The sequence below is a fragment of the Pantherophis guttatus genome, chromosome 4, assembly GCF_059756535.1.
Source record: "Pantherophis guttatus breed Tessera chromosome 4, ASM5975653v1, whole genome shotgun sequence".
Taxonomy (NCBI): Eukaryota; Metazoa; Chordata; class Lepidosauria; order Squamata; family Colubridae; genus Pantherophis; species Pantherophis guttatus.
The window spans coordinates 29232445-29257478 of NC_142066.1; the positions used below are offsets into that span (position 1 = coordinate 29232445).

A 25034-nucleotide genomic window follows, 5' to 3' on the forward strand; every position below is an offset into this window, starting at 1 on the left:
GGCACAGGAGAGACATTTCCGCATACCAACATAACAAGTTATATTAGCAGGTGGAGATTTTTTTGGGGGGGAGGTCACCTTGTGTTAAGGGACAGTCTAAAAAAAATTGGCAACCTCTCCATTTTGGGAAATCCAATACCTTACAGTATAATCTACTTCACTCAATTGGAGAATAAAATGGGAAGAATAACATAGTATTTACTGCTCTCTCTCTCTCTCTCTCTCTCTCTCTCTCTCTCTGTGTGTGTGTGTGTGTGTTTGTGTGTGTGTGTGTGTGTGTGTGTAGGGATGTGAATTTACCTCATAAATATACACAACCATGCAGAGTAAATCTAATAAATCAATGAAGCCAGCTTCACCTCAGAGGCCTGTCCTAGTTTTGAAGCACAAGATCACATTTATATATAACAAATTCAGTTTATTATATATAAATCGATCTACATAAGTATACAGGAAAATATTTTCATATCATTCTTATCCTAGGATCATTCTTCAGTTACCTTCTTTTCATCATCCTTTTGTTCAGTCTGGACCTCAGGGTCCTGATCAGGCTTAGCTAGGAGATAATGGGAACAATACCAGTCTGGTATTTATAATGTTGATGATGTTACTTAGTCAGGAAATGAAACGTCTGCAGTCCAGCTCAGAAAATACCAAGGACACTCCACGGTTCACCTCTAAGTTACAAATATTCTCTTCTATTAATACCATTCTGCCATAACTCTTCCATTCTCTCACTGGGATGTGTAAGTGCTGTATAGAGTCATAGGCTTTGGGAATTAAAGATAAATATTTTACCAGCATGGTATGGAAATTGGCTCCAGCTTGTTTGCTATAAATTCCCTAATCTAGGGTCATGTTTTTCTGTTTTGTCTGCTCTTACGCATTTCCCCGGGTTCATTTGGGTTTACTGAACTCAGTGTTCAATAATGAATTCAATTGCAATCAGTCTGTTCCTTTTTTTATTTGCTTGCTGCAGTCCCTTGTGCCCAAGAGGAATATTTTCTAAGCCTAAAGGGTGCTATGGTAGCACACTTCCAAAAAGTAAAAACTGCTAGCCAGGGACTTCATGGTTCAAATTTATCTAGCCTCCACGACAGTTCTTAGCAAACAGTTCTAAGTATTGTTTTCCAAGACAGTTTCTCTCAATCTACTATGGTTTATTTAATTTTATTTAGATTCCAACTTTATTATTGTTTTAATAAACAACTCAAGCATGCAAACATATCTAATACTCCTTCTTCCTCCTATTTCCCCCACAATAATCCCACTGTGATGTGAGTTGGGCTAGCTCAAAGTCATCCAGCTGGCTTTCATGCCTAGGGTGGGACTAGAACTCAGGATCTCCTGGTGATTAGCCCAAAGTCAGCCAGCCAGCTTCTGTGCCTAAGGCGGGACTAGAATTTACAATCTCTGGTAATTGGCCCAAAGTTCCCCAACCAGCTTTCATGCCTAAAGTGGGACTAGAACTCACAATCTCTGAATTTCTACCCTAGTCCTAAACCGCTAGATCAAACTGGATAAAGGAATATTGCAGATTAATTCCTCTAGGATTACAACGATATGTGCCTTTACTTGTTGTGGGCTTTAAATGAAACTACCTTCATGTTTAAAATCCTCTCTATTTAGAGGATAGTTTGGATGAGTTTAACCATATGATTTGTGGAAGAAATATTTTTGAAAAAAAACACAAGAGAAATTGAGTTGTGGTTTGGGATAGCCTGAAAGAATTTTAATGCTCACTTAGTGAGCAACAGATAAAAATAAATAAAATATATATCTAACTATTGATTGTGAAGAATGCCAGCTGTAGCATTTCAATATAACAGCCCTGCCTTCTCTTTTCTCTTTAGTTGACATCTTTTCTTAGTATTAATCTTCTCATTTCCATTTCTTCCCTTGGACTTCCAGGATGTCTCTCAAGCTTGAACAAGGAGAAGGAGACAGATCTCATTGCTGAAGGAGTCAGATGGTCAGATGTTCAACAAGCACCTATTTCAGATACAACTCTTTTGGGGAAGAGATGGTATTGCAGGTATGTTGGCTCTGAAAGAAGATGGAGGAGAAATTATCAACAAAAGTGGTTGAAAGGCAAGTAGGAATTTTATCTAAAGTAATACATAAGAATAGAGGCCCTTTTCCTCAAAAATAGTTATATAAATACATCTTTAAGGAAGATAGAAGAATGTGTGAAATAAAAAGTTAAGTATTTGGTTAACACACTTCTCAACTTTGGTTATTTGGTTAACACACTTCTCAACTTTGAGAACTTTTCTCAACTTTGAGAAAAACAAACATTTCTAGAGCACAAACCACCAATTAGTTACTGCAATTAATTATGCAAACGAGGGTGTTTTTTTGGTGTGTAGATGGCACAAATTTGCTGTTTGTAAAAATGTGCTTTTTGTGCCTCTTATCTTTGTTGGGATGAGGAACCAGATTCTGTATGACAAGAATTGGAAGTCACATCTTTAAATTCGTTACTCTAGCAGAGTATCTCAACCTTGGCAACTTTAAGATGTATGGACTTCAACTTCCACAATGCCCAAGCCAGCATCCACTGATTATTTTTTTAATAAATAACAATAAATACAATCTGAACATCTGGCTGACAAACCAAAGTAATAATAACAATAAATAATACCATATCTTCCATATGCTTCCATATCTGCCTATTCCCAGGTCTTGGGAAGGACTTAATAGGTGGATAAAAATGCCAAATCCAGTCTATAAACATCTGGCTGATTGTGCAGCGAACCATAATAAATAATAAAGGGTTCTTCCAGACAAATTATTCTCTCCTCTCCCCTCCGCTCCCCCTCCCCTCCCCTCCATTCATTCCATTTCATATTTTTAGGTAAACGACAAATAATTTAGTGACCATTCAAACTTACAATAGCACTGAAAAAGCGAGTTTTGACTGTTTTTCACACTTACGACTGTTGCAGCATCTCCATAGTCATGTGATCAAAATTCAGATACTTTGCAACCAGGGGTGGGTTCTACTTACCTTTACTACTGGTTTGCAATGGGGCCATGCATGTGCTCTTCTGCGCAAGCGCAAAAGCATTTTGATGATGTCAGGGTCAGTGGGCGGAGCCTCCCGGCGGTTTTACTACCGGTTCCATAGAACCGGTGAGAACCGGGGTCAACCCACCACTGTTGGCAACTGACTCATATTTATGTCAATTGCAGTGTCCAAAGGTCACGTGATCATCGTTTGAGATGTTCTGATGAGCAGCCAGTGGGGAAGCCATATTCATTTAACAACTGTGTCACTAATTTAGCAGCTGCAGTGATTCACTTACTATGGCAAGAAAGATGGCAAAATGGGGAAAAATTCACTTAACAAATGTCTCACTTAGCAACAGAAATTTTGGCCCCAATTGTGGTCATAACTCGAGGATTACCTCCATTCTCTTCTCTTCTGTTCCGTTCCATTCCCTTCTTTCTCAAAAATCCCAATAAAGTCAAGAAAACATGATATAGTAATCTGAATGTACCATGTTGATCCCTAATACATCTTATTTTTACTCCTCACCATCATAGCAATCAGGTATCTTCAATACACCATCAAAACAACGGCTTTCAGCTTCAAAATTACAGGTCTTATTCTGACTTCGGCAGAAAAATGTGACAGTTTCACCGTGGTGAACAAAACCATTTGGGATCTCATAGGCCCAAACTTTGTGTCCATTATAGATCATCCGGCTCCTCTGGGCAATGATGGGACAGCGAGCTAGAATGTAAAATAAACAAGTAAAGGGCAAACAGAATTTGGAGGTGGAATTTAATGGGAGGTTGATAAAATATTCTATATAACAGGAATGGGAGGGGATGAAAAAAGAAACATACCTCTACAGTAAGGTAGATGGGACCAGGTTCCATTTTTCAGGCAGATGACTCTGTTAGAACCATCTAGGAAGAAGTCCTTCTGACATAAGTAATAGATTATAGTTCCTACAGGGTATTCAGATTGGTGTACAGCCACCAGTGTTGACTGTGCAATGTTTGGTGGCCGGGAACAGGTAACAGCTGATGAGAGAAAAAGAAAGTCTTAGATAAGTCTGCAAATTAAATGGATGGATTAATTAAAGGTCAATGGAAGAGAACTTATATGCAGTGGTGGTATTCGCACCAGTTTTATAGAACTGGTAGTAAAACCGGCGGGAGGCTCTGCCCAGCGACCCCAACATCATCAGAACGCTTCTGTGTATGCGCAGAAGAGACCATGTGCGGCCCCGTTGTGAACCAATAGTAAAGGTAAGTAGAACCCACCCCTGATTATATGGATGTATGGAATGATATATGAAATGTCTATTTAGATGGAAAGATATGTAGAAGGGAGTTATGGCTTAATGGTTAAAAGGATAATAACAATAGCAAAAACACTTAGAGTTATATACACCTCTCCATAGTGCTTTACTGCACTCTCTGAGCTATTTACAAATGTCAGCACATTGCCCCCAACAATCTGTGTCCTCATTTTACCAACCTTGGAAGGATGGAAGGCTGAGTTAACCTTGAACTGGTCTGGATCGAACTCCTGGCAGTGGGCAGAGTTAGCCTGCAATACTGCATTCTAACCACTGCACTACCACAGCTCTTATAATGAAGATATGAATAGATAGATCTCTCAGTAGGAAGATGGACAGAAAGAGGCAAATGTTGACAAGTGTTACGTTTTGGTTTACAGGTGGTTGATCCAGGTGTATATATGCCTGATCACCCTTATGTAAAGTTTGTGGTTTGACAAATTACTATTTTAGCCATGAAACAGAATATTTCTACCTGATCACATTTAAGAAACCCGAAAGAGGTTATAATTATCTTCCTCTACTGTTGTGTCTTGACTACTTACGATGGCAAGTTGGAGCACTGTCTGACCATTCCTCATTTTCTTGGCATCGGAGTGAATTGGACCCCTGCAACCAATACCTATATAGCAAGGGTGGGAGGAAAAAGAGAAAGATGGCAATATTAGGGAATAATCATTTATATTTTCAAATACAGGTAGTCCACTACTTACAACCATTCATTTAGTGATGATTCAAAGTTACAATGGCACTGAAAAAAGTGATTTATGACGCATTTTCATGCTTACTTAATATTTTAATCTGTATAGTTTTAATGTTTTATTATTTTAATTATTTATTTACTTGTTTTATAACCTGTAAGCTGCCGAGAGTCACACTGCAGGGGAGATTGGTGGCATAAAAATGTAATAAATAAATAAAATACATGAATAAAATTATGACCATTGCAGCATCATCAAGGTCAGGTGATCAAAATTCAGGCACTTGGCAACTGGCATGTATTTATGACAGTTGCACTGTCCCAGGGTCATGTGATCACCATTTGCGACCTTCCCAACTGGCTTCTGACAAACAAGCTTCCCCGGCTCAAGGTCATCTGGGGAAGCCAGATGACCTTAATGACCATATGATTCACTTAACAATTGCAGTGATCTGCTTACCAACTGTGGCAAAATGTAGGCCCGCAATAGTGAGGTCTAATGAGTTGTGAGGCTTACTGAGGCAAAACTTATTTAACTTAGTATCAGAAATTTTAGGCTCAGCTGTGGTCATAAGTCAAGGACTACCTGTAGCGCTTTCCTGGAAAGGTAGTCATGTAAACAACCAAGAACCACAAAGACAAAGATTTCACATTATGACATGGTATGTGGGAATTCTCAAAGGAATGTTAGAAGTTCAAATTTAGAAACTGAAACTGAGCAATTATTATTCCTATTTGCTCATGGCATCTCCAGGATCTTCCTGCAAGTTGAAAAAGGACATGTAAATCGGTTGAGATGGTGAAGAGAAGAGTCCAACTTTATTGATATGCTTATGCAAAAGCTACAAATGCTTTGTGGTTCCCAAGTAAGTCTACTAGTTAGACAGTGTTTCTCAATCCTCAGCAATTTTTAAGATGTATGGACTTCAGCTTCCAAAATTCCTTAGCCAGTATGCTGGCTGGGGAATTCTGAGAGTTGAAGTCCGAACATCTTAAAGTTGCTGAGGTTGAGAAACACTGAGATAGGAGATGTAGCATGTGTGTTGCTTAGAATTTTAGGATAGCCTTCACTGAAGAAATAGAGTATTAGACTTACCCAGATTTGCACGTATATAGCACTTCCTTTCCTATGGTATAAGGACCATTTTCGTGGTATCCATTTTCAATCTCAGGGGGAGGTTTGCAAACATTCGCAAAAGTAAAAACTTCTGGAAAAGAAGAGCACATACTGCAGGTCAACGATATGTAAAGTCAATTAGGCCAACCATTAATTAGCCTTTTGATGAAGGTATTGATGTAATGCCATGGGCTGTTCCTTGAGGAACAGCAACCAAGACAACAGTTAAATAAGAGAAATCTGAATCCAAAGCAGAAATTTAATTTGAAAAAGCAAGTCAAACTTGACTCTTCCTATTTTTCTTGAATGTAAAAGCAGGAAGAGAAAAGACATATTCAGACTTGCAAGATTTTGTTCCTGCTCCTCATACTAAAATTAATATCAGCATTCATAACTTTGGTTTCCTGGTCAGGATCATTTCAAAGAGCTGACAGTTGGGTATCAAAGATGGCTTTGGATTGGATAAAGGTTTTTAGACAAGACACAACTATCAGACTGATTGTACTGAGTAATTATGAATAATTAGGAAATAGTACCTTCACAGCGTGGGGTGACACTCCACTTTCCGTCTCCTTGACAACGGCTGACTGACATTTCTTGTCCATCTGGTATTCTATATCCAGACTGGCAGGTCACTGTCATGAAGTCTCCAAACACATGGGATTCCTGGGCCAAGTGTGTCTCGGCATTATCAACTGTCACAGGCCATGGACATCTTAAGGCTTGGATGAACACAGAAGGAATGATATGGTCACAATCAGGAAGGATCTAGTCACTTAGAGCACCAAGGATGGAGGACTAATACAGAAGTCAGCTACTATGGCCACTTTATGACCTGAGGATTCAACTCCCAAAATTCCTGAGCCTCCAAGGTATTTTGGGAGTTGAAGTCCACAGATCGTAAAGTGGCCATAGTCATCTACCCCCATCTAATGATTGATTACTGGTTGCTTTGAAAGATAAACATGGGAGATTCCTTGTAAGATAAGGCAAGAAGTAATAAAAGGAGACACAGAAGGGCTTTTACTTTGGCACAGGGGTGGGATTCTACCGGTTTGGACCTGTTTGAGTGAACCAGTTGCTCCGATGATCAGCTGGGCCTGCCTGCCCCTGAACTTTACTTACCTATATCTTTGCAGCTGATTAGCAGAGCAGATTGTCGTGCCTCAGCTTTTAATTCCCTAGCACTAATGTGGAAGGTAATATTTGGTTCAATTGTGCACATGTGCATACCGCGCTTCTGGTGCGGGAGTGCGCAAAGCGCACAATCACCGAACCAGTTGTTAAACTGGTAGGATCCCACCACTGCTTTGGCAGGATGTCTTGCCCTCCTCTCAGAGGCAGATAATCCTTTACTTACAATCATTTTTTAAACAACTGTTCAAAGTTACAACGGCACCAGAAAAAGTGACTTTGGGCAAGATTTTGGCACTTGGCAACCCACATGTATTTTTGACAGTTGCAATGTCCTGGAGTCATGTGATTGCCATTTGCAACCTTCTGAGCCAGCTTCCAACAAGAGTGCTGAAGGAATACAGTTAGTCCTCGACTTACAACCATTTGTTTAGTGACGATCTGAAGTTACAACACACTGAAACAACTGACTTATGACCGGCTCAAGGTTGACTCAGCCTTCCATCCTTCCAAGGTCGGTAAAATGAGGACTCAGATTGTTGGGAGAAATATGCTGACATTGTAAACTGCTCAGAGAGTGCTGTAAAGCAGTATGGAGCGGTATATAAACCTGAAGTACTATTGCTTATGATTGGTCCTCGTACTTATGACTGTTGCAGCATCCTCATGGTCATGTGATAAAAATTTGGGTGTCTGGCAACTGAAGCTCATTTGTGGTGGTTGCAGTATTCTGGGATAAGGTGATCACAATTTAACCAGTATTTTTCAGACTTAGTGACTTTAAGATGTCTGGACTTCAACTCCCAGAATTCATGGATGGCTGGAGAATTCTGGGAGTTGAAGCCAACACATCTTAAAGTTGCTAAGTTTGAGAAATATTGCTGCAAACTATTTCAGAATCCTGGGGCCCTAAAAGTAATGTCAGTACATGCCTACCTGGAGAAATGCAACTCAGTCCACATTTACCGTCGCATTCACACTTTCTGGTTTTTGAACATTGGCGGCGTTCACAGCTCCTCTGACAAACATGCCCTGTACGCACTGCAAAATTCTTTTTCCGTGAAGGACAGTTGGTTTCAGTGATGTTCCTTGCTGGAGAAAGTAAAAAGAATAAATGTTTATAAGATGCAACTGAAAGAGATTGGAAAGGGGCAGTAGGAGGAGGTGAAATCCTAATATCCTACACTTGATTTAGAAAAATATTTTATTTACTTTTTAAAAAACTACACAGAACATTTATAGCAGCAACAACAAAAACAAATTATGAACAAAACCAGATTTTAAAAAATGGCAATACAGTAAATACCTCTCTAATGGATAATCTATTTAATTTGGTACAGTGGTTAAGGCGTTTTAAATTGGGGAGCCATTTTGGATTTAATTCTGTTTTAAACGTATTTTAATGTTTATATTGTATGTTTTTAATCTTGGCTGTCCACCACCCCAAGTCCTTCGGGAGAGGGGGCGGTATAAAAATCTAATAAATAAAATAAATAAATAAAATAAATAAATATTGACCTAGAGAAAAGGAGACTGAATTCTAATCCCACTTTAGGCATGAAAGCTGGCTGGGTGACTTTGGGCCCATCAATCTCTCTCTCAGCCCAACCTACCTCACAGGGTTATTGTGCAGAAAACAGAAGGAGAAAGGCGTATTGGTATGCTAACTGCTTTGAGTTGTATATATATGTATAAGGAAAAATGGGATAAAACCCCCTTTCCCTTCACTCTTTCTGACTAATTTACGCTCGCTCGCTAATAAGATGGATGAAATACTTCTTTTAAATAGATGCAATTCTGATTTTTACAACTCAGCAGCTCTCTGCTTCACTAAAAACTGGCTAAATGAGTCAACTGATGAGAGCAGCCTGCATATTCCAGGGTTTCAGATACAAAGAGCAGATAGAATTGCAGAAACATCAGATTAAAAAGAAGGGAGGAGGTTTATATTTATATATTAACAGCCGCTGGTCTTGAAATATAACTATACTAAAGAAATTCTGTGATGTGGACTTAGAGACATTAATTATCAATTGCAAACTATTTTATTCTCCATGAGAATTCTTACATCTCCTAACTGCTGTGTATGTTTCTCCACAAGCTTGTCTAAATGAACTCTAGCTGACCAGATTATATGGGCTGAAGTTAAATACTCAGATTCACTTCCGATTGTTTTAGGAAATTTCAACAAATCTAACTTAAGGAAAAAGCTACCAAAATATTTTCAGCATGTCAATTGTCTCACTAGAGGCAAGAATACTGTAGACCATTGCTACACAACATTAAAAGACACTTATCGGTCTTTACCATGAGCAGCTGTGGGACACTCTGATCATTGCATGATTCACCTTGTACCTGCTTACAGACAAAGACTTAAAACCATGAAACCAACAATTAAATCAGTGAGGACTTGGACTGAGGAAGCAAAGCTAAAGCTACAGGCTTGCCTTGACTGCACTGATTGGAGTGTTTTTGAAGATACCTCCGCAGACTTGGATGAACTCACAGATACTGTAACATCATATGTCAGTTTTTGTGAAGACCTATGTGTGCCGACCAGAAACCTATGAATATACAGTAACAATAAACCTTGGTTCACAGCTAAACTTAAGCAGCCATATCGTACCATAGAAAAGGCAATAGAATGCTGTATAATCAGGCCAGAAATGTATTAACAAAGGAGATCAGAACAGCAAAGAGAAGCTACTCTGAAAAGCTAAGGAATCAGTTCTCAATAAATGAACCAGCAAACATGTGGAAAATTCTTAAAAATATCACCTGTTACAGCAAGCCTCCTTCCCATGCTGAAGGAAATCAATAACTGGCAGATGACCTGAATGTGTTTTACTGTAGGTTTGAGAGCATACTACTGCCACCCATCTCCAAAATCCCCATCTCAGACACACCAACAACAGCCAAGCCTTCTACAACTGACCCTATCCCATTAGGCCCACCACCTCTGGTGATTACAGAAAATGAGGTGCAAAGTTTATTTCACAGACAAAAACCAGGAAAAGCACCAGGCCCAGACAAGATAACTCCTTCTTGCTTAAAAGCTGGTGCTGACCAACTAGCCCCCATCTTCACCCACATCTTTAATAAATCACTAGAGATGTGCTATGTTCCTTCTTGCTTCAAGTGTTCTACTATCATCCCAGTGCCATCCATTAAGGAACTGAATAACTTCAGACTGATTGCTCTGACATCTGTTGTTATGAAGACCTGACCCACCTGAAAACCATCACAGATCCTTTGTTAGACCCCTTGCAATTTGCCTACCAAGCAAATAAATCGACAGATGATGCTGTTAATATGACTCTGCACTACATCCTACAACATCCTGAATCTCCAAAGACCTAGGCAAGGGTCCTCTTTGTAGACTTCAGCTCAGCATTCAATACCATCATTCCAGATATTCTTCTAACTAAACTAAATCAGCTAGCTGTACCTGACCACACTTGTAAATGGATCATAAGCTTCCTAATAGACAGGAAGCAGCAGGTGAAGCTAGGCAAAATCACATCAGATACCTGTACAATTAGCACAGGAGCCCCCCAGGGCTGTATGCTCTCTCCACTTCTTTCTATATACCAAATGACTGCATCTCAGAAGATCCCTCTGTTAAAGTACTGAAGATTGCAGACGATACAACAGTGATTGGTCTCATTCGAGACAACAATGAATCTGCATACAGACAGACGGGAGGTTGAACAACTAGCCTTGTGATGCAATCGGAACAATCTTGAACACACTCAAAACAGTAGAAATGGTGGTAGATTTTAGGAGAAACCCTCCTACACTATCACCTCTTACAATACTAGACAACACAGTATCAACAGTAGAGACCTTCAGGTTTCTAGGTTCTATCATATCTCAAGACTTAAAATGGACAACATCAAAAACATCATCAAAAAAGCACAACAAAGAATGTTCTTTCTGCGCCAACTCAGAAAGCTCAAACTGCCCAAGGAGCTGCTGATACAGTTGTACAGAGGAATTATTGAGTCTGTCATCTGCACCTCTATAACTGTCTGGTTTGGTTTTGCAACCAAACAAGACAGACACAGACTTCAACAGAAAATTAGAACTGCAGAAAAAACAATTGCTACCAACCTGCCTTCCATTGAAGGCCTATATACTGCACTAGTCAAAAAGAGGGCTGTGAAAATATCTACAGACCCCTCACATCCTGGACATTAATTGTTTCAACTTCTACCCTCAAAACGAAGCTATAGGGCACTGCACACCAGAACAACTAGACACAAGGACAGTTTTTCCCTGAATGCACTACTCTGCTAAACAACTAATTCACACAACACTGTCAAATTATTACTAAGACAGTAAGACTCCATTACTATTCTTCTTCTCATCCTTCCTATTACCTATTTCCTCCCACTTATGTCTATAACCATGTTGCTTGTATTTTTACGATTTATATTGTTTTATTTGTTTCCTAATATGATTCAATTGCTTGTGAGTAACCTATGACTATCACTAAGTGTTGTATCTTATGATTCTTGATGAATGTATTTTTTTTTCTTTTATATACACTGAGAGCATATGCACCAAAGACAAATTCCTTGTGTGTCCAATCACACTTGGCCAATAAATTCAATTTATTCAATTCAATTCAATTCTACTCTACTCTACTCTACTCTATTCTATATGTGGCTATAGATATATATATACATACATACATACATACATACCTATCTGTACAGGTAGTCCTCAGTTAGAACTTTTTGTTTAGCAATCATTTGAAGTTGCAACAGCTCTGAAAAAAGTGAGTTACAAGTGGTGGTCGCATCACCAAAATTCAGCTTAGCAACTGATAAAGATACCAAGCTGATAAGAAACCTCTTAGTATCTATGGTATCTCTTTACAACAGTTGCAGCTGATCCCATGGTCATGTGTTCGCCATTTGTGACCTTCCCAGCCAGCTTCTGACAAGCAAAGTCAATGGAGGGGGGAGTGGATTCATTTAATGGCCATATGATTCACTTAACTGTGGCAAAAAAGGTCATAAAATTGGGCGTTACTTACTTAAGCCTTGCTTACCAATGGAAATTCCAGTCCCAATTGAGGTTGTAAGTCAAGGACTACCTCTATATATGTTTCATAACATTTAAGACTGAAACTACAGTGGAAAAGCCAAAGTCCCAGAAAATCTTCTGTCCATCATACTGGTCTAAAGAGAGGTTGTTGTTCAGATTTTTTAAAAAAAATCTAGATATGTTCCCTTTTCATTGTGAGCTTAGAAAAAAGAGAAGAAAGTATCCTATTTGTAAATCTAATCTATATTTTTCTAATCTATATGAGGCTTCCGAGAATGATGGGCATTGTAGTGCAGAGGCCAATAGAACAAAAGCTAAAACAGAAAACTGTCAGGAATTAAATTGTCTGTTAGTGTGGCTTTGCCCCCAAATGGGCTTTCTGGTGGGAAGCGTGATTTTGCTTTTTCTCTCTATCCTGTGACACATAAGGTAATATTATGTGTTTGGGCTCATTTCCTCTTTGTGTACTTTTTAAATGTCCCTCAGCTGAACCTTTTAAGCTCTGCCTCATTAGCCTGTTGTTGGCTTTGATTCATTCCCCCAGAGCAAGTTCCTGCAGATTTTCCAACAAGAAAGATGTCAAGCTGAAACTTAATCTAAATTGAAAAGAAAGAAAGCCAAACTCAAATCAAAGCTCATTCCCCCCCCACAGTCTAGCAGAAGGCACGAAGGTGTGAACAGAACATGAAGGAACAAAAATTGGATTCCTGTGTGATAAACATTGCTTAATGCCATGGATATCGTCTGGATGGTCGGCTGTATAAATTGGAAGAGTAAATAAATAAGAAAAACCATAGTAAGAAACAGCCACAGACTCCTTCCTCATCTGCTGCGTATTTTTAATTTTGGTATTGGTGATTGGAATTTATTTTAAGCTTCTTCACTGGTTGAGATGAGGGGCCATGCAAATTGAATAAATGAATTATTTTTTTAAAAATGATGGGGTGTTAACTCAAGTTCCATACCAGGTTACAGTTAGTCCTTGACTTGCAACCATTTGTTTAATGACTTTTGTTACAACAGCACTGGAAAAAGTGACATGACTCTTTTTCACACTTTTGGTTGCAGCATCGACATGGTGACATGATCAGAATTCAGATGCTGGGCAACTGAGACTCATATTTTATTTATTCATATTTATGATGATTGTAGCATCCTGGGGTCATGTGATCACCTTTTACAGCCTTCTGACAAGCAAAGTCAATGGGGAAGCCAAATTCATTTAACAACCATGTTACTAACTTAACAACTGCAGTGATTCACTTAACAACTGTGGAAAGAAAAGTTGTAAAATGGGGCAAAGCTTGCTTAACAACTGCCTTGCTTAGCAACAGAAATTTGGGTCCCAGTTGTGCTCATACACTGAGGACTACCTGTAATCATCTTTATTTCGAGTATTTCCAGATCCCCTTTTCTCAGTATGTTTCCCAAGTTCTCTATCCATTAAGTAGGCAATAAATTATTTAAAATCTAATACAAAAATGAAGGAAACTTAAAAAACAAGGTCAGAAATAAACAAATATGCAAATTGTATTATATATATATATATATTTTAAAACCCCACAAAAGTTAAAAAGTAGTTCAGTTACCCCAGAGGCCAATAGATGTTGTGGACTTCTTTCTCCCTCTTCTAATTCAAAAGGAGATTTTGGTCTTCTCTAAGAGGAAAAGCTAATGTCAAAAATTCTTTCCAGTTTTCTTCTGACAAAAGGAACCAGGAGAGAGATGACAGGGAAAGACTATCTGCCACTAAATCAAATAGACTCCAATTTTGGGGAGGAAATTACTTGTCCTATTATGGATCTTCCATGAAGAAAGTACAGGTAGTCCTTGACTTACAGCCATTCATTTAGTGACTGTTTGCAATTTCAATGGCACTGAAAAAAGTGCCTTATGACTGGTTCTTGGACTTAAAGACATCAGCATTCCCAAGGTCATGTGGTTAAAATTCAGCAACTGGCATGTCCTAGGATCACATAATCACCATTTGCGACCTTCCCAGCTGGCTTCTTCTAAGCAAAGTCAATGGAGGAAGTCAGATTTGCTTAACGACCACACAATTCATCTAACAACTGCAGTGCTTCACCTAATAACCATGGCAAAAAGTCATAAAAAAACCAGTACGCTCCCATAGAGAGGGGCTTCTCAGGGTGCCGTCGGCCAAACAGTGTCAACTGGCTGCCCCCAGGGGGAGAGCCTTCTCTGTGGGGGCACCTACCATCTGGAACAAGCTCCCCCCGGAGATACGGAGGATCCCGGATCTGCGCACGTTTCGTCGTGCTCTCAAAACATTTTTATTTCAGCAGGCTGGCCTGGCCTAACTCTCCCTTTTAAATTTTTAAATCATTTAATTTGTTTATAAATTGGGTGTTTTAAATTTGTTTTGGCCAAAAAATTTAATAATTTTAATGGATTTTTAATGTTTGTATTATCTGTATTTAATCTTGGCTGTTCACCACCCTGAGTCCTTCGGGAGTAGGGCGGTATAGAAATTTGATAAATAAATAAATAAATAAATAAATAAATAAATAAATAAATAAATAAATAAATAAATAAAATGGGGTGCGACTCACGTAACATCTGCTTTGTTTAGCAAAGAAAATGTTGGGTATAATTATGAACATAAGGGAAAGGACTACCATGCTTCCCTCAAAATAAGACCCTGTCTTATATTTTTTTTGAACCCTGAAATAAGTGCTTGGCCTTATTGCCATGCACTCAAAAGCCCGATTGGGCTTATTATCAGGGGATGTCTTATTTTGGGGGAAACAGGGTACTATTAAAAAAAATGTGTTTCTCCACCTTGCCCTAAGAAGGTCTTGGATATCTCAGAGACATTTCAACTTTGGGGTCTTCCAAGCTGAATGTTAGAGATGTTCAGCCAAGTTGATACTGAATATTTTCAAGCAGGTGCCCGGCACATCTTCAAGTAGGGTGCAATCCAAGATTGACTGTCCACCTTTTTGTTTTTACATAATTCTGATTAAAAGGTACTTGGAACTCAGCATGAGTGAACTACGTATCTTAAGGACAAAAACGCCTAAGGGTTTTGCTGGGGGATGGAATAATGGTGTTGTGTTGATTAAAAGGCTGACAACTAGGAATAACCCAGAGGAGATGATTTATGGGGCAAGAGAGTTATTATGAGACTCCAGCAAACCCCTAAGTAGCTCGTAGAAAGTGTGAAATGTGCTGAAAGCTTTTTCTTCTCTGTTGGTTATTAAAAGGGATTGAATATAAAGTAGCTGACAACTGAAGAACAATTGTGGACGCAAGGAGAAATCAGCAAGTAAGGAACAGGGACAAAATAGTGTTACTGGGAAGGAACTGTCTCATCTATTACAACACTAAAGTATAGGAACTTTACAACACTTCCTAAAAGTACAGGTAGTCCTTGACTTATGACCATAATTGAGTCCAAAGTTTCCATTGCTAAGCAAGATAGTTGTGAGTTTTGCTCCATTTTACGATCTTTCTTGCCACAGTTGTTAAGTGAATCACTGCAAGTTAAATTAGCAACAAGGTTGTTAAGTGAAACTGGCTTCCCCATTCACTTTGCTTGTCAGAAAGTCACAAAAGTCACATGACCCAGGACACTGCAACCATCATAAGTACATGCCAGTTGCCAAGCATCTGAATTTTGATCACGTGACCACAGGGATGCTACAGCAGTCCTAAGTGTGAAAAATGGTCATAAATCACATTTTTCTGTGCCGCTGTAACTTTGAATGACAACTAAATGAATGGTTGAAAGGACTACTTGCAGTTGACGTCTTACACCTTTTCTTCAAAACTCAACCTGTCTGAGAAGTGAAACTGGTCCAACATGGTCCAGAACAGTTTTCAAAGCTTTCTGTTTGGGTATTTTAATTTTGGAAATCCTCATTAATATGGAACACATATAGTCATATGAGAGGGAAAAAATCAACCCAAAAGCAAATTAGCTTGAGAACTAAGTTTTCTTGCATTTCTAATGAATTTTATTTTAGAATCCCAAGGCCAAGCTGGGAGTCTCTCTGTTTTCCTTAGTGTTCCCAAATTGCATATCTAGTTCTCTGTAGCTCTATACAGATCTTTGAAGTGTTTGGCTACCAGCTTGCTTCAAAATCTTTGGCAATCATTTAATGACACATATTTTGCACTTTTGGAGTACTCTTGCAAGATGGTTGATGGATTCACATATCATACTAAACCATTGTTTAATGAAAATTAAGTGCACCACAACTGGCTGAGTTCATACAATATGCTGCCATAAATCATGATTTGTAAACCAGAATGGTTGGGTGTAACACATTAAGCCAAAACCCAAATAAATCACCTTCTGAATTGGCTGGTATATTCACTCAATCTACTTATTCAGAGGCTTAAATTGCAAACATCCTACCAGATTTAGGTATCATCCAGGGGAAAATGTGTGTTGACTTTTGAAAAAAAGACTGTTTTTAAAATTGGCTTTATTTTTATTTCTCGTCTATACCTCCCTCTGAACACAGTGTGTGAGGGTGGTGTGTGTGTGTGTGTGTGTGTGTGTGTGTGTGTGTTTATGTGTATGATGGAAACAAACTCTATCAATGCTTGTGAAAACAATTCAGGTAGTCCTTGATTTATGTCCGTAATTCAACCCAAAATTTCTGTTGTTAAGTGAGGTATTTGTTAAGTGAATTTTGCCCCATTTTATTACCTTTCTTGCTTCAGTTGTTAAGTGAATAACTTCAGTTGATATGTTAGTAACCTGGTTGTTAAGTGAATCTGCCTTCCCCATTGAGTTTGCTTGTCAGAAGGTTGCAAAAGAGGACCACATGATCTTGGGACATAGCAATGATCATAAGTATGAATCAGTTGCTAAGCATCTGAATTTTGATCACATGATCATGGGGAGGCTGGAAAGGTCGTAACTGGGAAAAACGGTCATAAGTCACTTTTTTCACTGCTGTTGTAACTTTGAGCAGTCACTAAATGAACTGTTGTAAGTCGAGGACTACCTGTAGTAGCTCAGATCCGTGTTATTTAACTATTGCCCTTGGGCCTGTGCAGTATTTGCAATCCCAGATTGCACACATTTAAACTTCCCTCTTCTTCATATGCTCGAGCAAAAGAATGTCAAACCTTTCTCTACAATGATTGTGAGCCGGAGGCACAACTGTTGTTCCTTTGCTTTTAGCAGCTTTTTAATGTCTAATAAATTGTCATGGCTATATAAAGCAAAATCACCTGCCCTTGCGCACAACCTTAATTGTGAAGAAGGTGACAGTTCTTAATAGGATGCTAATGAGAAGTAACACCCATTTTCAAAAATCCCTGAGACTGCACTTTAAATATATCCTATATGGAAGGGAATGGTGTGGGGGTTAAGAAAGAAAGTAGGTTTTGTTCATTAAGCAAATCTTTTGCTCCATTTTAATTTAGAAGACTCCAGCTGGAATATACCCAACTTTGAATGATTTTAATAAGCTAAGCTGGGTCAGAACTAATCAGGTCTGGTTGGGAAAATTTCATTACTGTAAATATTAGAGCTAAAGAGTTCAAAAATACTCGGGAAGAAGGTCAGTTCCATATTGCTGCCTAAAGCTCTAAATTGACAGTAAAATAACTCAAGCTCAAACAAAATATTTTTTTCACATACAAGAGTAAAGTTGCTTTACTATCAGTGGCCGCCAGATGGAGAAATACATTCTAAAACTGAGAGTTTTATATTCATCTGCAAGAAAAAAAAAATCCCACATATTTATGGTCTGTACCTATTTGTTAGTTATTTCTGTGCTTTAGCCCGTTTCTTTTTCTCAGAGATTCCATTACTCTGGAATCCAGTGGGCAGTAATGTATTCTGGAGTATTTCTTCATATTTTGCACCTCTATAAAGATTTTAAAGCTTAAGTGATTTGGGGATAAATAAACCAAGCATTGAAACATAATAAAAGTTATTGTATATAATATATTCCAAACAGATAAAATACACCTATTGTTAAGCTTTTCTCAATAATACTATTGATTGAATGTTATTTTATGCAGTTATGAAATTAGATGCTTAGCAAAATAAGCTGATGGTCTGCAAAGTGAGTTGTTCCATTGTTTACTTTGTGTAGCCACACAAATAAACAACAGAACCATATCAATTGCACTACCATATTACTTCATATAGCCACATTCAATCTAGACTAAGTAGTTGAGAGATATTTTCTGTGATGTTGGTGGAAAATGCATACACATATAGTCTGATTATATATATAATATATATATATGTATATAGTCTGAGTACATGATTAAGCTTGTACTTCCCAAAAATAGACATGCTAGCTTAAATATTTCTGGATCTTTCTCAAATGCATTAAATCTCTGTAGAAAACCAGTAATTACATAATTATAACATATAATTACAGATATACACGCACACATATATAAATGTAAATGTGATTATGGAAAACACCTTGAGTATATCTGAAGACAAATGAATGCATCGATTTCGTATACTGTTAGAAAGTTAAACAAGGCATAAATACCTTCATTTTAGAAATATTTGCATTTTAGAAATTAACCATTGGATGGACAGAGAAAGAAAACGTGTGAAAGTGTGCAATGTAGAAGTTAAAAAGTACAGATTGGCAATATTATTCAATAGTTAGAATGTGGTATTCAAGATCTGGGACAGTTGAGTAGATAAATGTTATCACTTAGACTGGTTCTCTCGGAAGCTTCAATTTTTTTATCTGTAAAATAGCTTGAAGAAAGCTAAATGTCTTCAGTAGATTTTTCAGAATAAATAATTACATCCCGCTGTAAGATCCTTTTATTCAGGGCAATGTGTTTGTATCCAATTCCCGGGAAAGTTTTAAAAACAGTATCCAATATCTCAAGTCTTTAATAAAAATATTATTTTTATTTATTTTATTATATTGCTATATATTTATTGTTTTATTTATTTACACCTGAGTGGAAGAAAAGAAACAGATAATTAAACTCTTGTCCCTAACTTACCTTCTGGCAGAAGGACCCACAATTATTTTTGCTCCTATGTCCAACTTGAGCTACAACGTTGATAAGGCAAATCAATGGAAGGTAGTTATATTTTTCATCTGGCTATCTTTTAAACCAGGTATATGCAACCTGCAGTTCATAAGCTACGTGTGGCCCTGGACAGCTAGCAGTGCAGCCCCCCAAGATAATAAAAACATGCCAAAAAATAAAGGAAGTTTGTTATTTATATACATTAAATATACTATATATATTTTATATGTGGCCCAAAATAATTCCTCTTCACTCAATGAGGCCCAGGCAAGCCAAAAGTTTCGGCAACTGTATTTTAAATAATCCAGAAGCTTTTACAGTCACAGCTGATGCTAGGTGTGCCACTCCATCCAATCACCTAAAACAGGGGTCTCCAACCTTGGCAACTTTAAGACTTGTGGACTTCAACTCCTAGAGTTCCTCAGCCAGCAAAGCTAGCTGAGGAACTCTGGGAGTTGAAGTCCACAAGTCTTAAAGTTGCCAAGGTTGGAGGCCTCTAACTAAAAAATAGTTAAGGCTGAACATGGCTCACTTAGGCTAGCAGTCAAATTAGGATTGGTCAGAGCAGACTCAAGAAGATTAGATGCTGAAAGAATAAACAAGTTTACACTCTGCTTTAAGCCATGCTTTGTTCAATTCACGGGCTCTTGAATAAAAATCAAAGTTACTAAGTGGCTGGGTTCATCATGTCATTTGGATACAACAATGGAAAACAGTTCCTGTATTCCTAACCCAGCACTTTGTGTTAAAAATTGAGGAGAGGTATGAAGGAACTCACCTTCTACGTGCTTGGAGCCTTCTGAGATCTGGCAAGAAAGGAGCAGCATCAGCAGCAGCATGGAGGCTAACCCAGACATGGTGTCACACAAAACACAAGACGTTCCTTGGGAATCCTCAGGGTGGGGGAGGGATGGGGGACTGCCTTCCAAGGGTGAGGAACGGGACGCAGTGGTCTGGGCCAGACCTATGGATGGAAGGGGTGACAGGAAAGGGGTGACGACGGAAGATTCCTGGGTGCTGTAGGGATTGACCTGGGATTCTCTTCTGAACGGTGAGGAGCAGAAGGACTCAGCTTTACAGGCTTGGTACAACTGCATAAAACCTAGCAGGGATTCTACCTTGGGACTATATATCCATTTCTTCAGCCCTGCAGCCAAAGTTATTCATTAATAAGGCCTCGGAGAGCGCCCTGCCAAAGGGCAGGATGGCTTCCACATTTGTCACCAGGAACTCTGAACTCAAAAACAGGGATCAGGAGATGGGGATGGACCCAGGACTTCTCCAACTTCTCCATTCATCGGATTCACACCCCCCCCACTCCCACCCACCTCATCATTCACCCAGCCTAGGGAACAAACTCAGAACTTCCTGACCCTTCTGGTTGACGTTTTTTTTACAACATCCCACTTCAATGCTCAGTCTTTCGTAATTCTGCTTCTTTTTCAACCCCATCCAGGAGATACTCTCCCCACAACCCCCAACCAACCACGTTGCTTTTGTTTCACCTATTGACTTGTCTTTTAACATGCCCTGAAGAGATGGGCATTTGCTTTTGGGTGGGTCGGTGGGTAGTCTTAACAGGAGAAGGCTGGGAACCTGGGTTCTCTAAGGAGACTCGGTGCAATTAAAAGGGAATTTAGAAAGGTGTGTGTGTGTGTGTGTGTGTGTGTGTGTGTGTGTGTGTCCCGTTGCCTCCTTGGTTGGAGAAAGACAATCGTTGTGCTTCCTCTTTAAACTCTAACTCCTCCTTCCCAGCCTTAGCCTCCCCCTCCAAACCTCGCTGAGGAAGAGAGGCAGCTCAGCCACAACCTGTTTCTCTCTCAGCTCCGAGCCTGTGCCTGCTGCTCCGCATCTTCCTCCGTTTTCTCCTATCCCTTCTTCTCTTTTTCTTTCCTACCTTTCCTTTTGCTCCACTCCCCACTTCCTTGCCCTTCTACCCAACTGCTCTCTTCATCTGCCATCCCTTCCTCTGCATCTCTGAATTTTTCCCTCCATCCGTCCATCCTTTCTGTTATCCTCTTCTTTGCAAACTCTCTCTCTCTGCCAAGCATTCATTCATCTTCTGTCAGTCCTCTTTTCCTGCCCTTCCTCGACCCACATCCCCCGCTCCCCTCCTTTGGGTGGTGGGTCCCTCCCTTCTCCCCTCTTCCCCTGCCGTCTGTTTCTCCAGCACCCCTTCGCCTTTGTGGGTCAGGGCACTGGAGCTTCCCCCAGGGGGCAGCATGGCGCTCCTGAGCTCCCCCACCGAGACCGAGTGCTTAACCAAGCCGCTTTTCTGCCGCAAGGGGGCGCTCCGCCAGAAGGTCATCCACGAGGTGAAGAGCCACAAGTTTACCGCCCGCTTCTTCAAACAGCCCACCTTCTGCAGCCATTGCACAGACTTCATCTGGTGAGAGAAACCCCAGCCCCTAATCCCTCCCTCCACCTCCCACTTGCCTTGATCCTTGTGGCCCATTTCCTACTACCCAGCTCATGTTCTACAACCCCATGGCGGTTCGGACGTTATTCCATTGCAAAAAAAAAAAAACAAAAACCTATCTTTTTTAAAATTACGACCAGATGCTGAAAAGGTACAGAACTGAGCAGTAGATGCAAAATTTAGCAGGCTGGCTATCCTGTTATTATTTATAGATTTATTTTTGGATGTATGCATGCCTTCCTGTGCACATCTTAAGTAAGTTTCTAGTCCTCTTTAGGGAGGTCCAACCTTAACCGAAATCTGTAGATCAGAAGAAGGTTTGGCTTTTTGTTTGAAGAAATAAGGTAGCTTATGATTTTTTTTAAAAAAAAAATTGTGTGTGTGTGTCAATCAGTTAAAAGCCTGAATAAAAAATGCAGAATTTGGTCAGGTCACAGATTTTACTTGTCCTTGCTGGAGAACTTCTAAAAATGTCTGAAGGATTTACTTGCTGTCCATGTTAAATTACCTATGGCTTCTATGAGTGCTTCCAATTAGACAGGTCCTAGCACTCAGCCAAAATATATTGAATGGTGATACCATTCCATATTTTCAAGATTTTCTATATGGATAATGGATAATATAGAAAAACATATTTACAAGAGGAAAAAAGCCTTCTTAACTCCCTTGTAAAATTCTATAAGTAAGGCAAGATATTTACACTTTGCTGATAACAGAACTTTCTGTGCTAATGTATTTTCTTTAATGATCCTGTCACGCCCCAATTAATAGCTTCATGTATGTATATATCCTTCCTTCCTTCCTTCCTTCCTTCCTTCCTTCCTGTTTTTCTGCAGCTCCATAGATTTTTGAGGTGCAACCTGATAGTTCAAAATTTTTAACTCTGCTGCTCTAATTCTACCACTTTTAACCTCCTTAGCTTTGCCTCTTGAGCCTTCTGTTCTTCAAACCATAATTCCTTATTTTCATTTCTATTCCAGTCCACAATTCTACTTCATTGACTCAAAAATTTTATTTATCTATTCTTTATTCTGATAGTCCCCTAAACCTTGTGATGCATTTGGCCCTTTTCTCTCCTATAATCTGTGGCCCTACCTACTTCTAGTTGATCCCATCCATGATTTCATCTTAAACACTGAATTAGGTATGCCCTCGGCTCAGTCGGAGTTCTGCTTTCTGAAAACGTAATTCTGTAACTGACCTGGAAAGTATACCACAATGTATTATGATAGACAAGATAATTTGTTTAAGAGGCTTGGCTCTGGATACTTCATCTTATTTCCCATAATTGAATGATTAGATATTTCTGGTCATTTTTCTGCTCAGAATGCTATCTTCTATATCATCCTCCATTTTATCCCACAGTATACAGTATATTTCTAGAGCTGATAAGCTCACAAGTAAAGTCTTGGGACTGATACGTTTCTAACTAATCAGCTGATGAGCTACAGATGCATTGACTGCTTTCATGGAGAAGATCATACAGAATCTCAAGAGGCTTTTTGAAAGAATATGGGCAGTTTATCATTGAAAAAAAAATCTTGTACGATGAACCTCCTCTGTGTTAAATAGGGAGGCAGAATAAGAGTCCTTCCTTTCTGATGATCTGTATATATTCCATTTCTACATGGATAATTCCAGCATTCAAAGTGGGTGTGACAGATAAAATAAGAAGATTGCAGTATGCAGAGAACAATGTGACCTGATTATGCCTCCCTCCATGGGGCATCCCTTGGACAGCAAGTCTGCACTGGGAAATTAATTCTAGCAAGTAGCATGTCCTTGAATTCTCTCCTCCCCCTCCCCAACCTCCAGTCTCCAGCAATTAGTGACAACCTTCACACATGTTTTATTTCCTCATCTGATAATGGATAGAGAAATGTAGGAAAGGCCACTAGGTGGGTGCCAATCCATTGTTGGTAAGGATAAATCAGAAAGGCTGGATTGGAAGACTAGACAAGGAGCACAGGAGTTTTATTCTCACTTAAATATTAGAGGTGATTATCTAATTGATAAACCTCCCCATCCTCTCTTTCATCATTTTCTTTCAAAGCAGGGTGCATCCTTACTGTGACCATTCTCTAGTTCTATTAAGTTCAGCAATACAAAGATCTATTTTTAAACGGTATAGCTTGTTTTGTTTGGTGCCTCTGAGATCCTGAACTATCTCTGGATCATTGGTTTGATGCCGTTTCCCATTGTTTCTTCCAATAGATCTTTAGAAAGAGCATTTAGTACCCATCTCCCATTGAGACAAATAAGCCAAAATAGACCAAAGTGATTTGGGGAAATGTTAGCAGCTGTTCCTTTCACATAGGTTGCCTTGGCCGTCCCATTCTGCCACAAGCTTTCTCAAGCTTTGCAAAAGTCATGATCTGTATAACTGCTGTTTATTGACTTAAACTACATTGGGTGGCTAATGAATTTTGTAGCCAGTTTGTAGAGGTTAAGGTGGTGGCCTAGAAATCAGGAGACGGTGAGTTCTAATCCCGATTTAGGCATGAAAGTTGTTGGGTGAATTTGGGCCAATCACCAAGGAGATGGTGAATTATACTTCACCCCCTCTCCCCTTTTGAATCGAAGACAGCTTGTTGACTTTGGGCCAGTCTCTCTCTCTCTCTCTCTCTTTAGGCCAACCTACTTTACAGAGTTGTTGTTGTGGGGAAAATAGGAGGAGGAAAGAGTGTTGTATTTGCTGTATAAAAATAATAAAGGGAGGCAGGATAAAAATCTAAAATTAAAATAGAAAAAAAACCACAGTAAGATTTAATATGCTATGTAAACTAAGGTGTTTCACCCTTACTGAACACCTACAGTTTAATAAGGATTAGATTAGATTAGATTAGATTAGATTTAGTAAGGCTCTGTTGAGGTTCAGGCAGGCATGCTGATGACTCCCTCTTATTTCACAGATACCTATAGTCATTTTTTTATTTAAAAGAAAAGCAGCATTGGAGGCTAAGAATGTCAGTGGAGAGGGTGTATGTGTGAGTGAGTGAGAGAAATGTGTACAGCATGTATGTGAATGTGTAAGAGAGAGAATATAAACATATGCAGCTTAACTCTTTTCATTGTAGAAGTTTTTTCCAGCTAATTTCTCCAGCAACATTTCTCATTTTATGGACACAAAAGATAGAAACCTTCCTTGTCCACCCTCTATTGGCTGAAGTCATTTTTAGGGCTGAAATGCAATATTTTCCTCCCCCTTCCCCCGTTAAAATTATTATTGTACCCATATTGCTGCTTGACCCAGAGAGCAAACTTAACAGTTCATCATATGAGTACTTACAC

At 39.1% G+C, this 25034-nt stretch overlaps 2 protein-coding genes across 2 annotated transcripts in view; one reads left to right on the top strand and one right to left on the bottom strand.

The window, feature by feature from the left end:
• Positions 1 to 1886: 1886 nt before the first annotated feature.
• Positions 1887 to 20922, bottom strand: LOC117666865 (beta-2-glycoprotein 1-like). Its single transcript, XM_034419870.2, has 8 exons — positions 20103 to 20922; positions 8204 to 8359; positions 6670 to 6855; positions 6113 to 6224; positions 4862 to 4938; positions 3856 to 4035; positions 3542 to 3739; positions 1887 to 2046 (listed from the first exon to the last, which is right to left on the bottom strand). The coding sequence occupies exons 1-8, from the start codon at positions 20419 to 20421 to the stop codon at positions 1982 to 1984; spliced, it is 1293 nt and encodes a 430-aa protein (XP_034275761.1). The 5' UTR covers positions 20422 to 20922; the 3' UTR covers positions 1887 to 1981.
• A 190-nt stretch (positions 20923 to 21112) lies between these two features.
• Positions 21113 to 25034, top strand: part of PRKCG (protein kinase C gamma) — a 57624-nt gene continuing 53702 nt past the window's right edge. The window contains exon 1 of the mRNA XM_034419447.3: positions 21113 to 21713. Within this exon, the coding sequence (XP_034275338.1) occupies positions 21547 to 21713 (167 nt within the window). The 5' untranslated portion in view covers positions 21113 to 21546. The remainder of the gene's footprint in view (positions 21714 to 25034) is intronic.